The sequence below is a fragment of the Callithrix jacchus genome, chromosome 8, assembly GCF_049354715.1.
Source record: "Callithrix jacchus isolate 240 chromosome 8, calJac240_pri, whole genome shotgun sequence".
NCBI classification, from domain to species: domain Eukaryota; kingdom Metazoa; phylum Chordata; class Mammalia; order Primates; family Cebidae; genus Callithrix; species Callithrix jacchus.
The window spans coordinates 127,631,873-127,659,700 of NC_133509.1; the positions used below are offsets into that span (position 1 = coordinate 127,631,873).

The following is a 27,828-nucleotide window of genomic DNA, read 5'->3' on the forward strand; positions in this document are numbered from 1 at the left end:
GTGGGTGTGGCCTTCAATGTTGTGCGGGCCGCGGAAGGTGAGTCACGTCACACGCACGCAGGCCCAGCGCCGCGCCAGATCTCGCTATGGGCGGAAAGGGGCGTGGTCATGCGCGAGGACCCCATAGCCGCCAGCGCCACCGCCTGAATTGCCTGCAGGTGGCTGTTCTCGGTTCCCTGCCGTTCAGGCAGATCGAAAGCCACTCTGTTTTGGGGTCCTCGCGCCCCTTCCACGTCTCCCGGAAGCGGCAGCAGGGCCCGGGCGGGTTGGGTAGGAGGTTTACTGAGTTTGGGTCCCTTCTGGGCCCGCTGCTGAGGGGGCGCGGCCCAGGACGGCGATTAGGCCGTGGGTGCAGCTTCTCCGGAGTCCTCAGGTGAGGCGGAGGCGAGGGCCCACTGGACGAGACGGGGGTGTTAACGATCCTAGGAGTCGGGGCGCAGTCCCTTCAGCCGAGACCCTTGTCTGTCCGCCTTCTTTCGGGTCGCGCTCGTCTTCGCCCTATTAGGGGCCTGAGGAGGGTAGCTGGAGAGACCCCTTGGGCTTCAGCCGACGTTGTTTCCTGCCCTCCTCTGTCTTCCACCCGAACCCTGCCTGGCCTCTCCGTCCTTCTTGCACTGAACGAGAGTGGTTGGGAGCGTAGTGGGGGTCTCTACTCTCCTGAGATCCGCAGACTGACAGACCCCAGGGCTCTACCGACTAAGCCTGACCGACTGACCGCCAGTCTCCTTCCCTCTGTGCCGACGCCTGGTCTTTGAAGCAGGCCCTGCCACCGCCCTCTGCACACCCATCCCACGCACCCTCTCTGCCCCTGGGCAGTGCCGGGGGAATTGACGGCTTTGTGCCTGTGAGATGTTTTTGTCAGTGGGGCAAGGGCCCAGGGCCCATCTAAGTATTTATTTAATTAGGTAATCAACATTCATTGCAACATTAACAGCAATTGCATGCTATGTTTTAAAGGCCAATTAATTTTAAAATGGGAGGCAAGATATAAAGAATTAATGAGTGCGTGTTGATTTTTTTATTACTATTTTTGTATAGGCAGGGTCTTGCTAAGTTGCCCAGGCTAGTCTCAAACTCCTGGCCTCAAGTGGTCCTCCCCACTTGGCCTCCCAGTGTGTTGGAATTACAGGCATGAGCTACAGTACCTGGCCTGTATGGCGTTCTTTATGTTACAGAGATTTCATCTCCATTTTCATTTGATTTTTTTATAAACTCCAAAATACATAGGCATGTAATAGTCACATGTGTAAAGAATGAGTTTTTGAGTGTAAAGGATGAGCTTCTTGAGGTTTTTTTAGATTTCGAGTGGTATGGTATAGGGAAGCAAGGCTTAAAACATGGGTTTGGCTCTAGGCTTAGACTTGAGTATCTGAGCTGCTGTCTAAACTCTGTGATCTTTCTAAACCCTTTCCACGTTTGCTTTGGAAAAAGGATGTTGCTGTTTACCACATAATGTGGCTGTGAAAATTACATATGATAAAAGATACATAGGTACCTGTGCACAGCCTCTGTCATATAAAAATTCCATTCAGCAGTATTTATGAGTGCTTACTGTGTGCTAGACTCTGGGAATTCATTGGTGAGCAAAATAGACATTGTAGCCACTGTGCGCCTTGCCCCAAGAACAAGAGACATGTTAAAAAAAATACGTAATTATAACATATGAAGGGCTGTGAGGCAAAACAATAGGGCATGTACAGATAATGATTGACCTAACTTAGATAGAAAGAAGAACTCTGATGCAGATGACATTTGAGTGAAGACCAAGAACAAGAACGTTAACTGTGAAAGAGTTCTTGGCAAAAGGAACAATGTGCATATTCTAGAAATGGTTGTGGACTTTATTATAGCGCTCTTCTGTATCTGTATGTTCATTATTACATTGATTTATTGCGGCACATAGTAAGTACTCAAATATATGTGTGGAATGAGTGGTTATGTAGTGTTTTTTATTCTGAACTTAGCTTAATGTGCACATGGTAGGTGTTGAGTATTTGAATTATTGAACATGTGCCTTAGACAAATTATATGCACATTAAATTATATTTAATAGTGCCACAGCTTAACATTAAGATAGCTTTTGTATTTAATGGAAAAGTTTTTTCAAGTTTCAGCCCTTTAAAACAAACTTCAGTGAATTTTATTTTTATTTGGTTGTACTGGAATTTTGCCATATGGGTTATTTACTGTTTGGATGCTGTATTAATTTTGCTTTAACCAAGTACCACAGACTGACTGGCTGGGCCGACAGAAATTTATTTTCCCTCAGTTCTGAAGGCTTGAAGTCCAAGATCAAGGTATTGGTGGAGTTGGTTTCTCCTGAGGCCTACTTCTTTTGCTTGTAGATGTCTGCCTCCTCCCTGTGTCTTTTCTGTATGCCTGTTTATGTTGAAATGTCCTCCTCTTTGAAGGACATGCCAGTTATATTTGATTAGGGCCCACCCTAATGACTCATTTCAGTTATCCCTTTGGAGACTTCATCTTTAAAAACAGTCACATTTTGAGGTCTGGGGGTTAGGACTTAAATAAAGGAATTTGGAGGGTTGCAATTCAGCCCATAAGAGATGCTTTTGTTACATTAAGATTTGCTCTTCATGAAATAGTAATAATAAAAACAGAAGGGCTAGTTGTAATAATGGTAATAGCAGCCACTAAAATGAGTGCTTATTGTGTGCCAAGCATTTTGCAAAGTGTTTTTATATATTATTTCATCATAAAACCATCCTGTAAGGTAAGTACACTTTCCCCCTCATTTATCTAGATAAGATTTCTCAGCCTCATTTAAGTAGTTTGCTCACGGTTACTTAGGTAGGGTTAGAAGGATTAGGATTTCAACCCAGGACTACCTGACTCCATAGTCTGGTCTTAACCATTTATTATACTCTGCCATTATGCCACACTGATCATTTTATGTCCTTTTTTCAGATTTGTCCATAAGATTATTCTGCTGTCATCATGTCTTGGTTTGTTGATCTTGCTGGAAAGGCAGAAGATCTTTTAAACCGAGTCGATCAAGGAGCCGCAACAGCTCTCAGTAGGAAAGACAATACCAGCAACATCATACATAGCAAAAATACTGACTATACTGAACTTCACCAGCAAAATACAGATTTGACATATGAGAGTGGACCTAAAGCTACCTACATTTCATCAGCAGCTGATAACATTCGAAATCAAAAAGCCACCATCTTAGCTGGCACTGCAAATGTGAAAGTAGGATCTCGGACACCCGTAGAGGCCTCTCATCCTGTTGAAAATGCATCAGTTCCTAGGCCTTCATCCCAGTTTGTGCGAAGAAAAAAGTCAGAACCTGATGATGAGCTGCTGTTTGATTTTCTTAATAGTTCACAGAAGGAGCCTACTGGGAGGGTGGAAATCAAAAAGGAAAAAGGCAAGATACCTGTCTTTCAGAGTTCTCGGACATCAAACGTCAGTTCTGTGAACCCCAGTGTAACCACCATCAAAACCACTGAAGAAAATTCTTTTGGGAGCCAAACCCCCGGTAGTTAATCAGTCCTCTGTTTCTTTTAGAGTTAAGCAAATTGAGTGTGTCATCATATGATCCGATGGTGTTTCTCATCCACTGTTATGGGATCTGTCCTCACTGGTATAAGGGCGGACAGTCTGCACATGTGTGGGGTCAACAAGGGAGACATCGTTGAGTACTATTAGTCAGTAGACAGCTGTAGCAGGGACTTTTGAATGTTGTCTGCAGGGTAACTTTACCCACTCAGCATCTAACAAAGTATTTCAAATTTGATTGTCTAAGACATTTTAAGATTAAAAAGAGAAAATTTTGTAATCTGAAAGAAAGCATGTAAGTATGGATCGGGACAATCCCAGTTGTTACCTTTTTGTTACTAGCATTATAAAAATGACAGCAGACTGTACTTCACATATTTTCTGGGTTGTGTTGTTTTTTGTGTTTTTCCCACTACATCCTCCACAAATAAAGCTGAGAGACTGAACTTTGATCCAAGTTGAAGAGTGGAAGGCATTGACCTAGTAGTGAAGCAAGAGCTTAGAATTCTTGTTTTCAGTTGTTTAATTCCCTGTGAATTAATTGCCCCAGTTGTTTAATTCCCTCTACAGGTACACCTTCTCACCTGTGAAATGAGATTAACATGGTAAATGTGGCTAATTCAAGTACCTACTAAGTGTTTTAAAATAGCAGTAGGCTGGACATGGTGGCTTACACCTCTAATCCCAGCACTTTGGAACCCTGAGGCAGGCAGATCACTTGTGCCCAGGAGTTCGAGACCAGCGTGGACAACATAGCAAAACCCCATCTCTACAAAAAATACAAAAATTAGCTAGGTGCAGTGGTGCATGCCTGTAGTCTCAGCTACTTGGGAGGCTGAGGCGGGAGAATTGCTTGAGCCCAGGAGGTCGAGGTTGCAATGAGCCAAGATCATACCACTACTCTCTAGACTGGGCAGCAGAATGAGACCCTATCTCCAAAAATAAAAATTAAAAAAGACAAGAAACATGATAGTAGGTTCTCGTAGGGTTTCTTTTGTTGTTCTGAGACAGAATCTCCCTCTGTCGCCCAGGCTGGAGTGCCGTGGAGCTATCACAGCTCGCAGTAGCCATGACCTGGGCTCAAGTGATCCTCCTGCTTCAGCCTCCCGAGTAGCTGGAACTATAGGTGCACACCACTGTGCCCAGCTGATTTTTAAAACTTATTTTTAATAGAGACAATGTCTCATTGTGTTGCTCTGGCTGGTCTTGAGCTCAAATGATTCTCCCACAACATTGAGATTATGGCCATGAGCTACCATGGCCCTACCACAGGGATTCTTTCTTTTTTCTTTTTTTTTGAGATGGTCTTACTGTCACCCAGGCTGGAGTACCCTGGCACAATCTCAGCTCACTGCAACTTCTACCTCCTGGGTTCAGACTATTCTACCCCAGTCTTCTGAGAACTGGGACTATAAGAGTGCACCACCATGCTTTGCTAATTTTTGTATTTTGTCTGGGAAGGCACTCAATTCATTTTCAAATTAATGACACAAGTGATTCTAAAGCCAGTTGTTCGGGGATCAATCTTTAACAGTGATCTATAGGAGTAATGGATTGAATTGCATAAACAGTGTGACACAAGGGCCTTCACAGACAGGTCCCAACTTTGTTTGCGAGCTACATTTTCTTTATCATCATCCAGTTCACACTCATGTTTCCAAAACTTTCTTACAGCGTTTTCTACTCTCCCAACCCCTTAAAGAGTTTATTTTCTCTGCATGGAATGCTGTTTCTAACTTATTTTTCTAACCTGGCAAACTCCTGTTCATTCTTTAAGACCCGGTTAAAAATACAGACCCTCTGTGAATCTTTTCTGAATACCTTAGGCAATTAGTTACCTCCTCTTCATGCTCCCACAACACTCCGACCATACTTCAACTGCTGCATTTACCAGAGCACATGTAAATTATCTGTTTACATGTCTACCTCACCCACCTCAGTCTGTCTTTCAGTCTGAATCACATTTTCTGGGGATGGAGCCAAGGCATCTGATTTTGTTGTTCTGTAGGTGGTTGTTAGCCAATAGTTGAAAGTGACTGCCATAGGCAGTGAGATGCTAGTAGAGGACTTTAAGTTGAGTAGGCATGGCTTATTTTTGTACTTTCAAAGAAAACAACTTGAATTGAATTATAAAGAATGGACCTAAAGGGAACCTAATTGTCAGGGAAATGAATTAGAACTGGTTATAATACTCAGGAGTTATAAAAATTGTTTCTCTTGGGTAGGACCTCTCAACCTTGAGATTATTGGTGTTTTGGGCCAAATAATTCATTAGCGTGGGAAGCTCTCCAGTTCTTTGTAGGATGCTTGGCAGCATCTCTGGCCTCTTAACCCATTGGATGCTAGTAGCACCCTCAGTTGTGACAACCAAAAATGTCTCCACAAATTGCCAAACGTCACTTGCAGGGCAAAATCACCCCAGGTTGAGAACGAATGTCCTGAGATGCCTAGAAATGTGTAGAAATATAATTGCTGAGCTATAGGGTTTGACAGTGTTCAGCTACACTACTATTGCTGAAGTGACTTTCTGCAGAGGTTGCACTCATTTATATTCTAACCAGCTGTGGTTAAGAACTTCTTTTGCTCCACATTCTCACCAACATTTTTTATTTTCAATTTGACTTTTTATTTTGTGCTGATCAGGTTTGTTGTTGATACTCTTTATTTCCTTCGTTACTAATGTGGTTGAAGATCTTTTCAGATATTTGACTATTCAGGTTTCATTTTCTGGGAAGTATCTACTCAAGTCTTTTTAAATAAATTTTTTTCTGTTAGATTATTTGTCTTTTTTCTTCTTGATTCATAGACATTGTTTATATATTCTAAATTCCAATTCTTTCTTTTCCTCCTCCAATTGTACCTTGGTTTTTCCTTCCTCCAGTCTCTCTGTAGTATCTCAATGAATAGAAGTTCTTAATGTAGATGACTGATGGCTTGTGTTTGTTGTATCTTGGAAAATCTTTCCTTACACTGAGGTCATGAGGATATTTTTTGTATTGTCTTCTATACTGTGAGGCAGGCATTCCATTCCATTTTTTTGCCATAGGGAAATTGGCTATTCTAGCATCATTTATTGAAAAGAGTCTCTTGTTCCTCCCAATTTGCAGTACCACCTGTCTTATATATCAAGTATTCATTAGTGTGTTTCTGGACACCTAATTCTGTTTCTTTGGTTTATTTGTGTATCCTTGTGCCAGTGCCGCCCTGTTTTAATTAATGTAGTTTTATATGCCTTGATAACTGATAGGGTAGCTTCTTTCACCTTAGTGTCTTTCTTCAGAAATGCTTTGTCTGTTCTTGGACGTGACACTCCCATATGCATTTTAGGATTTGCTTATGAAGTTTCACAAAATTTCTTTTGGTGTTTTTATTGGGAATTCATTACTTCTATATAGATAGTTTGGTGAGAATCAGCACTTTTGCTATATTGAATTTTCTTATCCACTAATAGCGTATAATTTCAACGTATTTTGTAATGTCTTTCATTAAGGTTTTGTTGTTTTCTCCATAAAGATCTTATATACTTTATGTTAGTTTTATTCCTAAGTAGTTTATATTTTTGAAACAATTATATGTGGTATTTCTTTAAAATTTTTGCTGTGTTGCTGTTGTACTTTTTGTTTTTTGAGTATACATACACAGTAATCTAGATAGCTCTTAATCTTCATGTTTTTCTGGACATAAATTTAGGTTTTCAACAACACAGCTATCTGTGTATAAGGATAGTTTGTATCTTCCTAGTTCTTTTATCTTTTAAAAAATCTGTTTCTTCATTGGCTAGGACTCAACAGCAAATTTTGTATCTTGTTCTTTGTTTCCCTAAGTATAATTTTACATTAGGCTTTTCATAGATATTTTTTATTAGGTTAAGGAAATTTCTGTAAATATCTAGTTTGAATTTTTAACATGTTGAATTTTAGCAATGGTTTTTTTCTCTACCACTGGAGATAGTAATATAGTTCTTCTTTAATATTAATATAGTATACAAATCAATTGATTTTTTGAATTAATTTTTATTTTCATTTATTTATTTATTTATTTTGAGACGGGAGTCTCACACTGTCACCCAGACTGGAGTGCAAAGGTTCAGTCTTGGCTCACTATAACCTCTGCTTCCTGGGTTCACATGATTCTCCTGCCTCAGCCTTCCTAATAGCTGGGATTACAGGTGTACGCCACTGTACCTGGTTAATTTTTCATATTTTTAGTAGAGATGGGGTTTCATTATGTTGGCCGGACTGGTCTCGGACTCCTGACCTCGTGATCCACCTGCCTTGGCCTCCCAAAGTGTTGGGATTACAGGCGTGAGCCACCGTGCCTGGGTCCCATTTTAAAATCATGGGTTAAGTACCCATTCCCTGCCCCACTTGATTATTAGCTTTTTGTGGTTATTTTTTCTTTTAGGTAAAATATTCATATATTAAGATGCACAAAAATCTTAGCTATGTGATGAATGGCTATACCTGTGTAACCCACACCTTAAACCTGATACGGATTTCCCTTGCCCCAGAAAGTTCCTCATGTTCCTTTTCAATTAATCTCCCAACCCCGTCTGTAGAAGCCCTCATTGCTCTGATTTTTCTCTCCTTAGTTTTGCTTGTTCTAAAACTTCATATAAATTGAATTATATAGTATGTATACTTTCTAATATGGCTTCTTTTACTGAACTGTTAGATTCATCCATGTTACTGTTCTTTTTTTTCATTCTGTTCTATTGTTATATAGTGTTACATGGCTGTACCGCAGTTTATCCATTCTCTTTTATGGACATTGAGTTTGTTTCCAGCTTTGGGTTATTGTGAATAAAACTCCTATACACATTTTTGTACTTGCTTTTTTGTGGCAAATGTTTTCGTTTCTCTTGGAGAAATACCTAGGAGTGAAATTGCTGGGTGTAATGGAGCTGCATGTTTAATTTCTTAAGAAATTATAAAACCTTTTTCCACAGTGGTTGTACCACTTCATAGTCCCACCAACAGTGAGAGGTCTAGTTGCTCTGCAGTCTCACCAGCATGTGGTGTTTTTCATTTTAGCCATTCTAGGGGGTGTCTATTGGTTCTCACTGTGATTTTAATTTGCTTTTCCTTGATGACTAAAGATGTTCAGAATTTTTTCATTTGATTATTGATATTTGTTTATGTAACCTTATAAAGCATCAAGTCTTTTACCCATGTATTTATTTTTTAGTCAGTTTTGTTATTTAGATAGTTCATTTTCATCACATAATAGAGTAATTTAAAAGTATACTTGCATTATATTTAATAACAAAAACAAGATTAATCTGAATTCATGAGTCTCTGTCTCTTTGGGTAAGACATTTTAGATTCCAGTTTGTTAAAACAAAATTAAAAAAAACATTGCAGTGACCTGTTATTACTCTTCTTGCCTTGAAACCTGCAGCTGTTCTGTTGTGCCTTCTCAATTTTTCAGTGTTTGGGACTTCTCCCAGTTATTTTTCCAAAAACATTATGGAGACAAAAGGAAATCCAGAATTATTTACCTGAACCTAACCATTCAAGTGATCTCTGGTGTTCTCCACAAAACTGTGTTGTACTCTCTGTTGCCATTCATTCAGTGTAAGGACCTCTTGACGATCCTCAGAGGTCCATATGCTCCATTTATGAGAATGAAATGTCATCAGAGGGAAGCTATTGAGAATTTACTTTTTTTTTTTTTTTGACACTGAGTCTTGCTCTGTCACCCAAGCTGGAGTGCTGTGGTGCAATCTTGGCTCACTGCAACAACTTTGGCCTCCCAGGTTCAAGCAATTCTCCTGCCTCAGACTCCCAAGTAGCTGGCACTACAGATTAGTGCCACCATGCCTGGCTAATTTTTGTATTTTTGGTAGAGATGGTGTTTCACCATGTTGGCTAGGCTGATCTCAAACTTCTGACCTCAGGTGATCTGCCTGCCTCGGCTTCCCAGAGCGCTGGGATGACAGGCATGAGCCACCATGCTGAGCTGAGAATTTGTTTACGTTTTATGGTATTTCAGCTATAGCAGTCAACTTGAGCATCCTACCAAAGCAAGTTATTAATGCATATGTGGTGAACATGCCAATGTAACAAAAACATGTTCTTTTTTAGCAGAAGCTGCCAATAACTCAGATTCTAGCCATGAAGGTCAAGAGGAACATTCAAAGGAAAATGCATCATCAAATGCTGCCTGCACTGAGCACACCCCAGCACCTAATGATGATGGCAAATCACATGAACTATCTAACCTTCGACTGGAGAATCAGCTGCTGAGGAATGAAGTTCAGTCTTTAAATCAAGAAATGGCCTCGTTACTTCAAAGATCCAAAGAAACTCAAGAAGGTAGAGGCTTATTTAAATTGTGCAGGATTAGGGAATTTAACTTTTAAAAAACTAAACTGTTAGCAGTGTTTACATTTAAACTGTGAGAAATTAGATGAGACTTGTAAAATGATATTTTCATAGAAATACAGGGCCCAGATTTGGAAATGGGATCAGTCATCCTCCCACCAACCCAAAACATAAGAGTATTGGCTTCTTTGGTTATTCTTTAAGAACCATGACATTTAAGAACTGAGAGGAATAAACAGTAGTAGTAGTCTAGTTCATTTACTTATTCTGAACTTTCAAGGGAAACTGTTCCATTGAACAAAATAGTAGGCACTAATAGGGTTGCAGTATTGCTGCTCTAGGGTGCATAAAATGTAGATGGAATTCAGTACAGTGCTCTTGAGAAATGTGCAGTGAGGTGGCCCTGGAGTAGAAAACCTCAGGTTCCTCAGAAATAGATAATTAAGAAGGAAATAATCTCATTACTGAGGTGGTGACTGAGAAAAGTGTAAATGTTATTGTGACTGTGGCTGAGAAGAAAACAAGTGACAAAATTGCTGCCTTGGTTTCTGGGGCTAATTAGAAAGGAGTTGGGGGAGGGTGGGAAAAGTTTTGCCAAGCCATGGATAGAAGCTCAGAAGAGCAGAATAGGTAGATAGTTTAAGACTCACTAGTCGGGCTGACTTTAGAAAAAGCTTTGCTTTACCCAGACTAATTTAGACATAGAAATAGAGCTGTTTGGCCAGGCACAGTGTCTCACGCCTGTAATCCCAGCACTTTGGAAGGCTGAGATTAGAAAGTTGCTTGAGGTCAGGAGTTCATTAACAGCATGGGCAACAGAGTGAGACCCCCTTGCTGCAAAAAACAAATTTTTTTTTTTAATTAGCTGAGTGTGCTGGTATGCACCTGTAGTCTGAGCTGCTTTGGAGACTGAGGTGGGCGGATTGCTTGAGCCCAGGAGTTGGAGGTTGTAGTGAGTCATGGGTCATGATCATGCCATTGCACTCCAGCCTAGGCAACAGAGTGAGGTGCGCTCGCTCGCCCCCCCCCCAAAAAGGTCTGTCTCACTGAAAAAAAAAAAAAATTGAGACCCTATAAAGTTTGATTCAATATTTTAAAAAAATTTTGGTGGCTAACTGCAATTACACATGGTATGTGAAAGTGTGGAAATGCCATTGGATTCTGAGATAAAGTACTACTTTTCTCTTTTTGCATTGATTTCCTAGGTCAAAAGAATAGCATCTTTTTGCAACGTAATTGAAAGAAGTAGATTCTTTTCTGTGTTTATCTTTAGGTTTTGTTTTGCTTGTTTTGTTCTTACTGGGATATACCTTTGATTTAGATTTGCATTCTTTCCCCTGTTACTAGCAGAACTTTCCAGAACATACTCTGCTATCTATTAATACTAGTTTTGGCTCCCAGATGCTTTATGATATATAAACAGCATTGTAGAAGAGCAGCTAGCTTCATGCCTCTTTATAATCTATTAACTGTAATCTAGGTGTGAATATTGGCTTTGAAAAATGGATGACCCACTGGGGCAAAGAAAATTGAAGATACATGTAAGCTCCTAACTTTGGCAGTAAGAAAAGTACTAATGGCACTCATAGTAGAAACTATATGTGCTCCAAGAAAAATGTGTTTGGTTTCCTTGTATAGAGAAATTTAAGTTTTTTACAGAATTAAACAAAGCAAGAGCAAGAGTTGAAAAGTGGAACACCGACCATTCAAAGAGTGATCGAATAACTCGAGAACTTCAAGCCCAAGTTGATGACCTGACTGAAGCTATGGCTGCAAAGGATTCCCAGCTGGCTGTACTGAAAGTGAGACTCCAGGAAGCTGACCAGCTGCTGAGTACTCGCACGGAAGCATTAGAAGCCTTACAGAGTGAAAAATCACGGTACGTGATTCTGTGAATAATGAAAAAAAAAATGAGATAGAATGATTCTGTGTTTCCACTGCAAGTAATGGTAAGCATTGTAATGTTTCCTCTTATAAAACTTAGCTTTCTTGGAAATTTGCAAGGGGGAATATTTCTTTTGGTAGTGTTAGAAATGTGTATGATCAAAATGGATTCATTGTTGAACCTTGAGATGCATTGTTAGCAAATTCTGAATTTAAATGCATTTGTATTGTCATTAATCTTATTTTATTTTATTTTTAATTTTTTTTTTTTTTTAAGAGATGGGGTTTCACCATGTTGGCCAGGCTGGTCTCAAGCTCCTGACTTAAGGCGATCTGCCCATCTTGGCCTCCCAAAGTGCTGGGATTACAGGCATGAGCCACCATGCGTGGCCATTTTTTATTATACTGTGTGTACGTATATTTGGGTGCCTAAAAATATAGATTACATTCCATTAGAAAGGAAAGATTTGTCTAAGAATGTTTCAGTCACATCATCTTTTTTGTGCTTGACTAATGAGGTAATGCTCTAAAAATTATTCTGCCTTATCACTTGTACACTGTAGACATGTTTTTTTTTCACGTGGATGCATTTTCCTTTAGAATAATACAGGATCAAAGTGAAGGTAATAACTTGCAGAATCAAGCTCTGCAAACTCTTCAGGAGAGACTGCATGAAGCCGATGCCACTCTGAAGAGAGAGCAGGAGAGCTATAAACAGATGCAGGTTAGAATGGGCGATAAGGGATTCCTATTGTTATTTGTACAAGGAAGAAATGACTTTATGCTGTTTCATAGCACATTAACTCCTTCATACAGTTCTGCAATACATGTCAGAAAATTTTGTTTCCATGACAAAAATCAGATATTTGAAAATTTAGCTTGATCCTTGCTAAGTTTATTTAATTTTATGTGTTGAGAGACAATTAAAATAGTTAATATGCATTAGAGATATACATCTTTCACTTAATTTTTGCAACAGTCATTGCCATTATTTGATTAAATGCTAATGGTTGGGGGACCGTATTTGGTTTTTATTAATTTAAGCTTTTTCTGATTCCAGATTAATCTGGCTCATTTATTTCAAGAGAAAATTATATGTAATATGTAAAGAGTTTTACTTTTAGATGAATTTTTGCATCTAGTTCAGTCTCAGCCCTGTCTACACATGGGAATCACCCGTGTGGTACTGCCTGGTCTTCATATGCAAATAGTCACATTCCATTGTATGAGGTAGGGCCTAGGTATTGGCACTTTGGTTTTACAAGATTCACAGGTGTCTCTAATGAGCAGTCAGGGTTGCAAACCACTGGTCTGGGCTAGCTTTTCAACAGGTGAAAGTAGTTCAGTCCTGACAGTAAATATCAGGTAGTGTGTGTTTCTTAATTTTAATGATGTATTTTATCTAACACAGTGTATCCAAAGTAGTTATCATTTCAACGTGTAGTCAAATGAAAAGTTGTTAATGAGATATTTTACATTATTTTTTTGGATACTGATTATTTAAAATGTGGTGTAATTTACACTTATTTATTTACTTATTAAATTGGAAGCAGTTGATCAGCTAGTATCAGAGCAGACCTAGTATCCAAGAGACCATATTCACCTGGGAAATTTCTTTTTTTTTTGAAATTTCTTAATAAACGGATTCCCAAGCCAATCTTGAATATTCCAATTTAGTAAGCTTGGGAAAGGCCTTGGATGGCTGTATTTTTAACAAACTTCCTACTTGATTTTGATGCATTGCCGTGTTTGGGAGCCACAACCTTAGATTTCCTATTCTTTAGCTCCTAACAAATTAAGAATTTTTTCCCCTCCCTATTATGTTGTTGGGCTTAGCTGATAAATGCCTTAAGATATCTGAATGTATGGTTGTAAAATATGTTTCAAAGCTCAATGATTACAATATAAAAATTTGTCACAGAGTGAGTTTGCTGCGCGCCTTAATAAAGTGGAAGTGGAACGTCAGAATTTAGCAGAAGCAATTACGCTGGCAGAAAGAAAATATTCAGATGAGAAGAAGAGAGTTGAGGAACTGCAGCAGCAAGTCAAGCTATATAAGTTGAACTTGGAGTCCTCTAAGCAGGAATTAATTGACTACAAGCAAAAAGCTACTAGAATACTCCAAGTAAGCATGAAATGGACACTTTGGATGTTCAGATGTGCGCGTTAACTGAAAGACACTTTGAGACCTGTAGTTACTGTGTGAGATGCTTTGTTCATGTTTGGCTGGTTGGCTACCTTTAGGTGTCTTGCTCTACTTTAGAAATTTGATTAAAAGGATGCAGTCTATCTTGTTCCTACCAATTCTTTTTTAAAAAATTCCTTCTCCCCCTGTCAAGTTCAGGGCTTCAACCTGGCACCATACTCACTGTGATGATATTAGCGCTTGTTGTTGGGCAGCTGTTTATTCTTCCTTGTTAAGCTCCTATGGAATTTTTGCAGCAACTGCTTTAGGACTCATCCTGTTCTCAGAATTGCCTCATCCAGCTTTTTTTGCCTCCAGATCTAAGGCGAGCTTACCCTTTACTTAGAAAGCCTGCAGTCATCTAATGTCATTTTCAGGTTCTCTTTCCTTTGTCCCTCATTTCAGAGGGAAAACATGACCTTTCATTTTGTTTCTAGGACCATTTTCCTGGCTGTGCACTGATTCTATCTCCTCCCACCTCATGTAAGCCCTTTCTTGGTTTATCTATTCCCTTGCTTCCTGTGTGTGCCTCTCTCTCTGCTGCTGCCACCTTCTGGCTCAGCTTATTCAAGAGCACATGGTTACTTAGTGGAAAAATGAAGGCTAGATCTCACACTCCTAAGAGAAAAAGTCTCTTTTAGCTTTGTGCCCACTTTGCACAGACTTACCGGAATTGTTGTACATATGCCGTCTTCATTTCTGTAGACCTTGTTAACTTTATCTCCTTCTTTTCCTACTACATGTCTGAAATTTCTTCTCAAAAGTATTTGATGACCTCAATAAATATTCTCTGTCCTTTTCTTAGTCTCTATACCTTTTATTTTGGTAGAACATTTGGCTCCGTTAATCCTCCCACTTTCTTGGAACTCCTGCCTTCTATGCTGTTCACATCTTCTTGGCTCTCTTTTTGTCCTCTTCTACTGCTGTTTCTGTCTCCCTTAGGCCCTCTTCCCAATCTCCGAAGAGTCAGAGTCCTCCTAAGCTCTGTCATGAACCCTCTTTCATTGCCTTTTCTTACCCTGCATTGCCATATGCTCACTCTGCTTCTGAGAGCCACCTGCATATGACTTCAACCATGTTTCCAACCCTGACCTCCTGACTTCAACATCCTACCGTGCAGGCATAGGGTATTCAGCTCCCAGACCAGCTTCACCCTCATTCTCCTGTTTTGGTCAATATTACTGCCGTTTGGCAGTAGAGCTTGAAACCTAAGGGTCATTTTTGACTTTACCTTTTTCCTTTAGTCTCAAACTCCTAATGGCTATGAATACCTTTTTCTAATGCTATTTATATGAATTATCATATTCATCCCTTCCCCAAACCCTTCTTTCTAAGTACTTTTTTGTATCACCCTAATTTGTTAATTTATTGAAAAGTTACTTATTGAGCGCCTAACTATTCACTAGGCACTGAGGATACAAAGCTCAAAAGATGTGTCCTCTTCCTTTAAGAAAACATTCATTTTAGTGGAAAGAAGCTGAGATAATTGATATAATAAAGTTATTGATGCAGTACAATGGGAGCTGGAGACAAGAATCTCTTAAAACTTGCCTGGGGCTATCACTGCACTGAGGAGATGTGGTATAAAGAGAAACTTGAAAGATGAATAGGAAGACTCATGATAGGGAAGAGATTTCCTGCGCCAGAGCAAGGGGGCTGGAGAGAACGTGGCATCTCTAAGGGACTGCAGCTAGTTCTCTATTGCTGGAGCATAAGTATTCAGAGATGGGAGGCAAAAGACTCATAAAGCTCAATGTCAGGCAGAAGCCATGATGAGGTTTGAGTGTTAGAACTGTGGCAGCCTGATGAAAAGGTTAGGGGAGATTTGGACCTCGGTCTTGTTTATCGTTGTACCTCCAGCACAGTGCCTGGTACTCAGTAAATTATTGAATGCATGGAAGTGATAAGGGGTAGCATAGTGACATCAGTGGCATGTAGATAGTGAAGAGGTGATTATAAGAAATAATGAGGACCTGATCAAAGTTTGTGGCAGTGAGCATGGCAGGCAGGAGACAGCTAAGAGATATGTCAGAGGTAGAATATATATGATACTTGAAGATTTAATTGGAAGGATGGGAAAAAGGCAAATGGAATCTAGGATGACTCCAGGTTTTTGGTTTGAATGTATGAATGATGTTTCCTTGTGTTAATAAAAGGAGAAACAGAAAAGAGAGCGGGTTAGGGTTAAAAGAGAGCATGAGAAATTATGGTGAGTATGCAAAATTGATGTGACATTGAGGTGAAAATGTTAGAAAGGTAATTAGAAGTAAGTTGGGAGTATAGGTAAGGTTAGCCAAAAGCGATGTGTAGCCTAAGTGGGAGAAAGGCTGAGGTCTAAAAACAGTCTTAAACATCAGCAGTTACAAATTGAGCAAAGGGAGATCACCTGCAAAAGAAAAATACTGAGAAGGTGAGTGGTCAGAGATTGGAGAGAACCAGGAGGAGACTGATGCCATCCAGTAAAGCCAAGCAGGGGGAGAGTTTCATGTGGGGCATGATTGCCAGCCGTGGCAGGCAGCTCTGATGTGCCGAATACCAAGCTGAGTTCTCAGATTTGGCAACTAGGATGGGGGACCTCTCAAGGGAGAGTTCCAGGGCGGCTGGGAGCTGGAGACGTGAAGGTAGCATGTTTGACCACGGTCATGAGGACAGTAGCTAGAAGGGGGAATGAGGTTGGGAGGTTTCTGGTTTTTTAGTTTTAAAAAATCTTAAAATGTTATAAATGATCATGTTTATCATAGAAAAGTTGAAGAATACAAAAAAAGTTTGAAGAAGGAAATGGAAATAACCCATAATCCTACTACCCAGAAAAGGAAAAATTATTTTTGATGGAGGAGAATGACCTTATAATATTTTAATTTAAGGTGAAAGCTGTTGGTCCTTATTGTTGCTAGTCTAGAATTGGGACTTTATAAACTGGTCTTTGCATGTCAAATCTCTTCTCCAACTCCTCTTTTATCCTAGGGGTCAGAAAACATTTAGAGGGTCAAATAGCAAATGTTGTAGGCTATGTGGGCTACCTGTAGTCTCCATCACATACTCTTTGTTTTTATTTTTTATGATCTTTTTAAAATGTAAAAAAAAATTTTAGCTTGCAGGCTGTACAAAAACAGGCCCATGGACCATCGTTTGTGAACACCTTCTTCATAGCCCTGCAAGGTTAGCCTCCTAAAATGCTTCTCTGGTCATGTCACTCCTATATCCACTTTTTTGTAATTTGTTTTAGCCTGTCAAATAATATTAAAACAGCCTGGGATCTGGAGCCCCTCCAAATTGGTCTTAAAATGCTGTCTGATCTGCATCTCACAATATTTTCTTATAGACTTTCTGTGCTTTTGCATTTTTATGCTTTGCTCTCTGTTTTTCTCTGCACTTTAAAAAAGTCCACCCATATTTCAAGGCTGTCTTAGAGTTAAAGCCTCTTTTTACCCAGAAGTGGTTTTTCCTCTCAGAACTCTGCAAGTAATCCGACCATACCCCTCTCTCCACTTGTGTTTATTGCCTTCTGCTGGATACTTGTAACTTCTCTTTTAGTTTGTAAGGCAGTGGGTACTGTCTGAGAGAGAGACATTATCTTTATTGTACAGAACAGCTAGCAACATGCCAAATAAATTCTTATTGAATAGAATGTGATGGAAAATAAAAAGTACTAGAAGAAAATGTGAGAAAAATCTTGTTTGGCTGGGTGTGGTGGCTCACTCCTACAATCCCAGCTCTTTGGGAGGCTGAGACAGGAGAATTGCTGGAGGCCAGGAGTTCAAGACCAGCCTGGGAAATATAGCAAGATCTTGTCTCAAATAAATAAATGAAAATTAAAAAAAAAATTTTTTTTATACAGTCTCACACTGTTGCCCAGGCTGGAGTGCAGTGGCACTATATCAGTTTACTGCAACCTCTGTCTCCCAGGTTCAAGCAATTCTCCTGCCTCAGCCTCCTGAATAGCTGGGATTACAGGCATGTGCCACCATGCCCAGCTAGTTTTTGTAATTTTAGTAGAGACAGGGATTCACCATCTTGGGCAGGCTGGGATGACAGGCGTGAGCCACCGCCGGAAAAAAAATGTCTTATTTATAACAAGTTTTCAACTTTACCATGATTGTGGGGGCTAAAGTCCAAGGACATCATACAGCAAGGCTCTATTGCGTTTTTTTATCCATGTGAATTTAAGAAAACCTGTGGACTTTTTGATGGAGATAATGGAATGTTTCTGTAGTAGGTTATTTTCTGAATGGTAGATAATATTCAGTATACAAACTAATTTCTACTTTGCTTAAGCATATTTCTTTTTTTTAATAATAGTCTAAGGAAAAATTGATTAACAGCTTGAAGGAAGGCTCTGGTTTTGAAGGCCTGGATAGCAGCACTGCCAATAGCATGGAGCTGGAAGAACTTCGACATGAGAAAGAGATGCAGAGGGAGGAAATACAGAAGCTGATGGGTCAGATACATCAGCTCAGATCCGAGTTACAGGTAAGATTCATCATGGTTCAGCTTAATAGACACCATTTACCCTCAGATGTTACCAGTTCAAGAGGCGATGGATTCTGTATTTTAGGGAAACAGCATTACTAAAGCAGTAGGTTTTGTTTGATTGTTTGTTTGTTTTGTTTTTTAAGGAGACAGGATCTTGCTCTGTCTCCCAGCCTAGAGTGATATGATCATAGCTTACTGCAGCCTCAAACTCCTGGGCTCAAGCAGTCTTCCCTCCTCAGGCTCCCAAGTATCTGGGACTATAGGCACACTCCATCATGCCCAGCTAATTTTTTTATTTTTAGAGACAGGGTATCCCTATGTCGTCCAAGCTGGTCCCAAACTTCTGGCCTCAAGTGATCCTCCCTCCTCAGCCTCCCAGAGTGCTGGGATTGCAGGGCTATTGCAGCCCATGCTGGGCTAAAGCAGTAGGTTTTTATTTTTTATTTTTTGAGATCGACTCTTGCTCTGTCACCCGGGCTAGAGTGCAGTGGTACGATCTTGGCTCACTGCTGCCTCTGTTCCACCTCACAGGTTCTAGCGATCCTTCTGCCTCAGCCTCCTGAGTAGCTGGGATTACAGGCAAGTGCCACCTGGCCCGACTACTTTTTGTATTCTTAGTAGAGACAGAGTTTCATCATGTTGGCCAGACAGGTCTTGAACTCCTGACCTCAAGTGATCCATCCGCCTCAGCCTCTCAAGTGCTGGGATTAGAAGCATGAGCCACCGTGCCCAACCAGGTTTCTAATCCCTAAGTTGACCATAAGGTTATGGGGATAAGAAACAGATTCATTCATTCAACAAACAGTTACCAAGTGCCTGCCATGTGCCTAAGTTTGGAGTTAGAACAGAATCTTCATAATTATAAATCTTACATTCTAGTGGTTAAAAGCAAATCAGATTTGAGCTTATATGTGAAGCTGAGATTCTTCTGATGTGAGTGTGGGCTCAGGGATGGTCTTCTAATTATAGTTTCATCCCTACTTTTATAATTTATAATTTATGTATAATTACTGTGTTTAATCTAAAAGTAAAATTGGGCCATTTATTTTGCTTAAACTTGGGAGTCTTTGACATAAAGATTGTAGGAAGGAATCTCTGAGGGTGAGAGAAGATAAAGTACAGCATAATGATCCTCCTTTTCTTAAAAGAAAGAAACTTTTTGTAAAGAATGTTCATCCATGCATTAACTCTGCATATTGTGAGACTTGTGCACTACAGAAGAAAGCATGGAAGTTGTGAGAATAGGACATCTTGTCTAGAGCATAGACTTGAATAGCAGACAGGCCTGGATAGATTCTGTCTTTGGTACTTAGCAGATGCTTTTTGCACAAGACACTTCATCTTGCAGAGCTTTAGTTTTCTCATCTATAGAATGTAGGTAAACAAAGGTTCTGTTGACAAAGGAAAATATGTAAAGAGCCTAGTATTGTTTCTGACATGTAATAGACCCTCAATAAATAATAGCTGCTATTATTTCGGGGTTTATTCTTATTCATTAAGGTAGGATTGTTTTTTTTAATCTGTAAATTTGAATTCCAAAGAATTCGGTCCTGCAAACTTAGAAATTGGGTAGATGCTAAACTTACTCATATCTGTTCCATGACTTTTTGGTGAGATTATGAAAAATATTTTTTTTATTTGATAGCTCAGCATCATTAATGACATTGACCCATTTTCTTACTCTCGTAAAAATTTATGCAATATATCATAAGTATTAGGTCTAACAAAGTGGAAGAATTGTAAATAATTACAGTAGCTATTGTTTACTGCAGCAGCTGTAGCCCCCAGTTCATTCTGCTCACTGTTAGCCATAGTAGACAATGAAGGTGTCAGGTTGTATACTCCCTGTAGGCTAAAAGCATGTCTTACTCATCTTTATTCCTCAGTGCCTCCTGAGCCCAGTTCACAGCATATAGTAGTTGGACAGTAGGCAGATTGTGGTGGCTCACACCTGTAATCCCAGCACTGTAGGAGGACTATTTGAGGCCAGGAGTTTGTGACCAGCCTAGGCAATAAAGCAATACCCCATCTCTAAAATAAAATAAAATAAAATAAAATTTAAGCCAGGCCTGGTGGCATGTGCTAATAGTCCCACTACTTGGGAGGCTGAGGTGGGAGGACCTCTTGAGCCCAGGAGTTTGAGGCTGCAGTGAACTATGATTGTGCCACTGCACTCCAGCCTGGGTGATGGTGAGACTCTGACTCTTTAAAAAAATAATAATAATTACTCAATAAATGTTGAACTGAATGTTTAATTATTGCTTTTACATGTAAGCTTTTTGTCTTTAGGATATGGAGGCACAGCAAGTTAATGAAGCAGAATCAGCAAGAGAACAGTTACAGGAACTGCACGACCAAATAGCTGGGCAGAAAGCATCTAAACAAGAGCTAGAGACAGAACTGGAGCGACTGAAGCAGGTCAGGATTTTAGATTGATGGCTACTGAAACTGTGTCCTCTAGTGGTCATATGAGGAGACCTCCTAGGAAAGCAGCTTAGTGAAATCTTAAAGTATAGGCTCAGGGTTACCCGACAGGTTCCTCCTGCTTTCCCATCCCATCCTCCTTGATTTATTTTTTATTTTTTATCTTATTTTATTTTTTTATTATAGTTTAAGTTCTGGGGTACATACACAGATCGTGCAGGATTATTACATAGGTATATACATGCCATGGTGGTTTGCTGCATCCATTCCCCCATCGTCTACATTAGATATTTCTCCTAATGTTATCCCTCCCCAGTCCCCCCACCCCCCGGACAGGCCCTGGTGTGTGATGTTCCCCTCCCTGTGTCCATGTATTCTCATTGTTCAACACCCACTTACAAGTGGTGTTGGTTTTCTGTTCTTGTTTCAGTTTGCTGAGAATGATGGTTTCCAGCCTCATCCATTTCCCTGCAAAGGACATGAACTCATCCTTTTTTACAGCTGCCTAGTATTCCATGGTGTATATGTGCCACATTTTCTTTTTCCAGTCTATCATTGATGGGCATTTAGGTTGGTTCCAAGTCTTTGCTAATGTAAACAGTGCCGCAATGAACATGCATGTGCATGTGTCTTTATAGTAGAATGATTTATAATCCTTGGGGTATATACACAGTAATGTGATTGCTGGGTCAAATGGTATTTCTATTTCTAGATCCTTCAGGAATTGCCACCCTGTCTTCCACAATGGTTGAACTAATTTACACTCCCACCAACAGTGTTCCTTTCTCCACATCCTCTCCAGCATCTGTTGTCTCCAGATTTTTTAATGATCGCCATTCTAACTGGCATGAGATGGTATCTCAGTGTGGTTTTGATTTGCATTTCTCTAATGACCAGTGATGATGAGCATTTTTTCATGTTTATTGGCTACATAAATGTCTTCTTTTGAGACGTGTCTGTTCATATCCTTGGCCTACTTTTTGATGGGGTTGTTTGTTTTTTTCTTGTAAATTTGTTTAAGTTCTTTGTAGATTCTGGATATTAGTTAGCCCTTTGTCTGATGGGTAGATTGCAAAAATTTTTCCCCATTCTGTTGGTTGCCAGTTCAATCTAATGATTGTTTCTTTTGCTGTGCTGAAGCTCTTAAGTTTCATTAGATCCCATTTGTCTATTTTGGCTTTTGTTGACATTGCTTTTGGTGTTTTAGTCATGAAGTCCTTGCCTATGCCTAGATCCTGAATGGTATTGCCCAGGTTTTCTTCTAGGGTTTTTATGGTGTTAGGTCTTATGTTTAAATCTTTAATCCATCTGAAGTTAATTTTTGTATAAGGTGTAAGGAAGGGGTCCAGTTTCAGCTTTCTGCATATGGCTAGCCAGTTTTCCCAACACCATTTATTAAACAGGGAATCCTTCCCCATTGCTCGTTTTTGTGAGGTTTGTCAAAGATCAGATGGTTGTAGATGTGTGGCGTTACTTCTAAGGCCTCTGTTCTGTTCCTTTGGTCCATATCTCTGTTTTGGTACCAGTACCTGCTGTTTTGATTACTGTAGCCTTGTTTTTTAACAGATGAAAAATGGAGACACAGAATGGTGATTCGACTTGCCTAATATTGTACAACTAATTAAAGATGGAATAGAACCAAGGATTCCTGTTTCTGAGCCCAGAATGCTTTCCATTATCCTGTCTGTATTTTGTTATATCTCCTAGTATAGAAAACTTAAAAACAAATATTCATCAGTTGGTTTTCATAGTTTATTGCATTTTTGCTTTCTAGGTACGACAGAAAATAATTAATAAAAATACTGATACAATATTAGTGCCATGTTAATGGCTCTTTCTTCTTGAGAAAAAAGCCTTATTACAGACTCTTCTTACAAATCATGTTTAGAATTAGATTTCATTGTTCAATTAGCAGTTGTATTTTCCCAAGCCAAATTATTTTACTTTAATATACCCATATAATAATTTCAGTATTAACACAAACATAGCCACATTTTCAGAATAAGATTCTATAACGTTAATAACATCACCACTTTACTGACAACATTGTTATAGGCATTTAGTACATATTATTTCATACTCACAAGTAAATCACTATTATTCTCTTTTATTTTACAAAAGAGAAAACTATTCTTATAATTTACTGTTAGCATGTCCATCTTTGTGTATTTAAATTCTTTAAAGATGTTTTTCATTAGGATTTATTACTTCTGAAACTGGTTCTCTCCTCAGAGAAATTTTTTTTTAATTATGAAAGTTGTGCTTCCAATCTGTTTCCTGAGTACTCAGAGAAAAACTCATCAAGTAGCCACCTGCAGGGTATGTCATGGGCTGTTTTAGATAATTTAGTTATGAGGTTAGCTGTCCTTTCAGAAATTGCATTTATCTTATTCAAGGCACTATTATATATTAAAAGGCAACAATTTAATGTTCTTGATGGTTAATGAGATAATTTTCATTTTATTATGGCAGATGGTTTTACTGAACCTCTTCCCAGTGTCCATTTTAAAATGAGGGAGTTAAGTAGAAGAAAATGGAGCTTAATGGAGCTCTGGCTATTTATTTAGTAATCAGATGTTCCTGATGGAAAGTATTTAATCTTGCAATTGAAGAGTCCTTTAGTGCTTATTAATTTACGTAATATCAACCTTCAGTTTTGTACTAGCCTAGAGCTTAAAAGAAATCAGGCAAACCTTGTAAAGTGTGATTCTCCTACCCTAATTGCCTTTCTCATGATCTCTCTTCTCACCTATCTTATTTTTTTTCCATTTGTGAGATGAACAACTTGAGCTAAATATCTAATAGAGTCTGCAGCAGTGTGCTGCCATATCACCTTTACTTTTTCAGACAGCTCCGGAACTGCTGCTTTACTCTTATACCGTCTTCACAGTTAAGCGTAAAGCTTTTGGAAGTACTTAATAACTCCATCTTCTATGTTCTACATTGTATTTCAGTGATTTGGACACATTTTTGGATTGGCATGTGCTTTACTATTAGATTCTAAGCTGATTCTGAGTGATCCATTGTACAAATGAACAATGCATTAGTACAGTTGTTAATGAGTTTGGAAGTATTAACCTTTTTGGGGAGATTAGCCTTTTGTCTGTAATATAAATTACAAATAATTTTTCCCAGTTTGTCGTTTGCCTTTTAGTTTGAAGGGTTTTCATTTTGTTTTGTTGCTATGCAGAAGTTGATTTTATTTTTTATTTTTTTGAGACGGAGTCTCGCTCTGTTGCCCAGGCTGGAGTACAGTGGTGTAATCTTGGCTCACTGCCACCTCTACCTTCTGAGTTCAAACGATTCTCCTGCCTCAGCTTCCCAAGTAGCTGGGATTACAGACGTTCACCACTACGCCCAGCTAATTTTTGTATTTTTAGTAGACACCAGGTTTCACCATGTTGGCCAGGCTAGTCTTGAACTCCTGACCTCAGGTGATCTGCCCATCTCTGCCTCCCAAAGTGCTGAGCGACCTCGCCCGGCCAGAAGTTGATTTTTATATAGTCAGCTTTATCATTCTTTTCTACCAAGGCTTCTGGATTTTCAGCCATGGTGTTCCTCTTTCTGAAATTATAAAGAAATTTGCCCTTGTAGTTTTCTTCTAGTACTTTTTTGGATTCATTTTTGTATATAAATCTTTACTTTATTAGGAATTTACTCTGATGGTGGGCTACAGATCCAGTTTAATTTTCTTCCATATGGCTACTTAGTGTCCTAGTATCATTTTTAAAAAATAGTTTTATCTTTTCTTTATTGATTTGAGATGCCACCTTTGTCATGTCCTAAAATTTTCAAGTTATCTAAATCTGTTTCTGGACTTTTGTTCTCTCCCATTAGTCAGTTTGTCTATTTATTTATGTGTCAGTACTACATTGCTTTTAATTTCTGAGATTTTTATATGTTTTAAAGTCTTTATGATCCATTCTCCTTTTCAGAGTTTCTGCATTTTCTTCTTTTTCCTTTTTTTTTTGAGCCAGGGTCTCACTCTGTCATCCAGGCTGGAATGCAGTGGTGTAATCACAACTCACTGCAGCTGCCTTGACCTCCTCAGGCTCAGGTAATCCTCCCACCTCAACCTCCTGAGTAGCTGGGATTACAGGCACACACCACCAAGCCTGGCTAATTATTTTATATTTTGTAGAGATGAGGTCTCACTATGTTGCCAAGGCTGGTCTTGAACTCCTGGGCTCAAGCAATTCACCCACTTCAGCCTCTCCAAGTTCTAGAATTACAGATGGAGCTACCATGCCTAGCCTGGCTTTTCTTTCTTACAGTTTCCTATATGAATAGTAGAATAACCCTATGTAATGAAACGAAAAAACCCCGCTTTTGTTTTTATTGAGATCCTGTCCAACTTATTAGTTATTTAGAGGAGAATTGACATCTTTATGATGTATTCCTGTCTAAGAATATGGTATGACTTTTTATATGTTCTAGTATTTTTTTACCCTTTAGAAATGTTTTAACGTATTCTTTATATGTGTTTTACACATCTGTTGTTAAATTAATTTGTTTTTGTTGCTATTATTTATTGGGGCCTTTTTCTCATATCTCTAACTGCTTTATATAAAACTACTGATTTTTGGCTGGGCGCAGTGGCCCATGCCTATAATCCCAGCACTTTGGGAGGCTGAGGCGGGCGGATCACAAAGTCAGGAGATGCAGACCATCCTGGCCAACATGGTGAAACCCTGTCTCTACTAAAAGTACAAAAAATTAGTTGGGTATGGTGTTGCACTCCTGTAGTCCCAGCTACTCGGGAGGCTGAGGCAGGAGAATTGCTTAAACCCAGGAGGCAGACATTGCAGTGAGCTGAGATCATGCCACTGCACTACTGCCTGGGTGACGGTGCAAAACTCCATTTCAAAAATTTATATATTATTATATATTGTATAAAATAATATAATAAAAATATAATTAATTATTTAATAATTTAATTTAAAATTTCAATTTATTTAATAATTTAATTTAATTCAAAAATGATGATTTAATAACATAGTAAAAATATAATGTAATAAAAATGAATTTTTTAATATATTTTATATATTATATAAAATAATATATAAAAATCAATATATTATTTTCTATTCTGCCACCTTACTGAATTATCATTTTTCTTTGTCTCATGTACTTTGCCTGTTTTTTAAATGTTCCTGGTTTGTGGTTTTAGTCTATTTTATGAACATTATATTGTTATTAATCTTTATCACATATTTTATGTTTTTTCCAGTTTGTTGTCATTATTATTAATGTTATATTCCCGAGATTCTTGAAGAGATGACCCATTCTTTCTCATTACTATAAGATCAACTTTTTTTGTTTTCTGATTATTTACACTGCTAATAATTATTTATCATGGGCCTTTGTTTACAATGTATGCTGAAGTGCTAACTTTTCATCAGACCCATCCAAGTCTGTTCATCTATTCACTCAGTTATATACTCGTTATATAATACACTCAGTTAAACTCTCAGTTATACACTCATTATATAATACACTCAGTTAAACTCTCAGTTATACACTCATTATATAATACACTCAGTTAAACTCTCAGTTATACACTCATTATATAATACACAGTTAAACTCTCAGTTATACACTCATTATATAATACACTCAGTTAAACACTCAGTTATACACTCATTATATAATACACTCAGTTAAACTCTCAGTTATACACTCAACACATACTGATTGTCTGCTATGTGCCCGGCACGGTTTTTGTTGCTGAGGTTGGATAGGGGACACATATTTAGCTTTTGTTTTATTTGTGCCTTACTTTGTAGGAGTTTCACTATATAGAAGAAGATCTTTATCGAACAAAGAATACATTGCAAAGCAGAATTAAAGATCGAGAAGAAGAAATTCAAAAACTCAGGAATCAGGTATGAATCACTATTCACAACTTGTGAGAAGATGCCACTGAAAAGCTACATTTTTTTAAAAAAAGGATGCAGTAAGACCTTTCCCATGTTTTCATCTGAGTTCTGTTGTAACAGTGGTGACATTAGTTACTTTCAACCTGGTATAGAAATTTCATCTAATGCCATTTGAGTCTACATTTCCTCTGTTCCATAATTTGCTTCTTATAGAAGTATCTTGTAGCCAAAGTCACCAAGTAGATGAGAATTACCCTGAAATTTCAGACCTTTTGACATCAGTGTGGTTGAACTTATTGCCAGTTTTATAATTGTCGTTTCATTTTCCTAAGAAAAATCTAATGACAAGTCTTCCTGTTAATGATTGATGAGTCTTTCATAAAGTCACCCAGATCTTTTTTTAAACCTTGAAAATGTAAAACATACAGAAAATAATGCCACTCATGTGGCTCCCACCCAGGTTTACCAAAGCCTTTCTCATTAACTGATGGACTCATGCACTCACGTTCCCTGTAACTGTAGTTGTTCTTTCCTTCTTTATATTTAGGTGATTGACTTAATTGACTACTAATCATTTAAGTAATTTACATAAAGATTTATTCTTTATTTTTTAGTTAATGACTTAGTTTGAACTATGAAAAGTCAAATAATTTCAGTTTTTTAGGTTTCCAGACTTGGACACCAGTAGTCCATAATTGTAAATGTTTTGAAATATTTTGCCTTAATTCTTATAAGAATTGAGAATAGCTCACTGGTTTGAGCATTCCCTTCTCCTTCCCTTGCCTATGCGTGAAATACTTATAAATGGTAACATGATGTGCTAGCAGAAAGTCAAAGAAAAGAAGGAGCAAAAACCACCAATTGGTTTAATCCTTAAACATTTCTATACTTACTAATTATTTATTGAGTACCTACTGTGTCTGAAGTATTGCACTATTTTTGTTAATCAAAACTTAGGCCAGGTGAGGTAGTTCATGCTTGAAATCCCAGCACTCTGGGAGATTGAGGCAGGAAGACCTCTTGAACTCAGAAGTTTGAGACTAGCCTGGGCAATATAGTGAGACCTTACAAAAAATTAGTCAGGCATGGTGGCACACACCTGCAGTTTCAGCTACTCAGAGGCTGATGTAGGAAG

General features: G+C 38.6%; 1 protein-coding gene across 4 annotated transcripts in view; it reads left to right on the forward strand.

The window, feature by feature from the left end:
* Positions 1-243: 243 nt before the first annotated feature.
* GOLGA5 (golgin A5) overlaps positions 244-27,828 on the forward strand; it is a 36,070-nt gene continuing 8,485 nt past the window's right edge. Inside the window, exons 1-9 of one of the 4 annotated variants that reach the window (XM_035261317.3) lie at positions 244-905; positions 2,926-3,502; positions 9,609-9,839; positions 11,508-11,727; positions 12,333-12,456; positions 13,654-13,857; positions 18,217-18,387; positions 20,680-20,808; positions 26,601-26,699. In XM_035261317.3, the coding sequence (XP_035117208.2) occupies positions 2,956-3,502; positions 9,609-9,839; positions 11,508-11,727; positions 12,333-12,456; positions 13,654-13,857; positions 18,217-18,387; positions 20,680-20,808; positions 26,601-26,699 (1,725 nt within the window). In that variant the 5' untranslated portion in view covers positions 244-905; positions 2,926-2,955. The remainder of the gene's footprint in view (positions 906-2,925; positions 3,503-9,608; positions 9,840-11,507; positions 11,728-12,332; positions 12,457-13,653; positions 13,858-18,216; positions 18,388-20,679; positions 20,809-26,600; positions 26,700-27,828) is intronic. The other 3 variants (XM_078335640.1, XM_009006469.5, XM_002754213.7) reach the window with 3 other exon arrangements.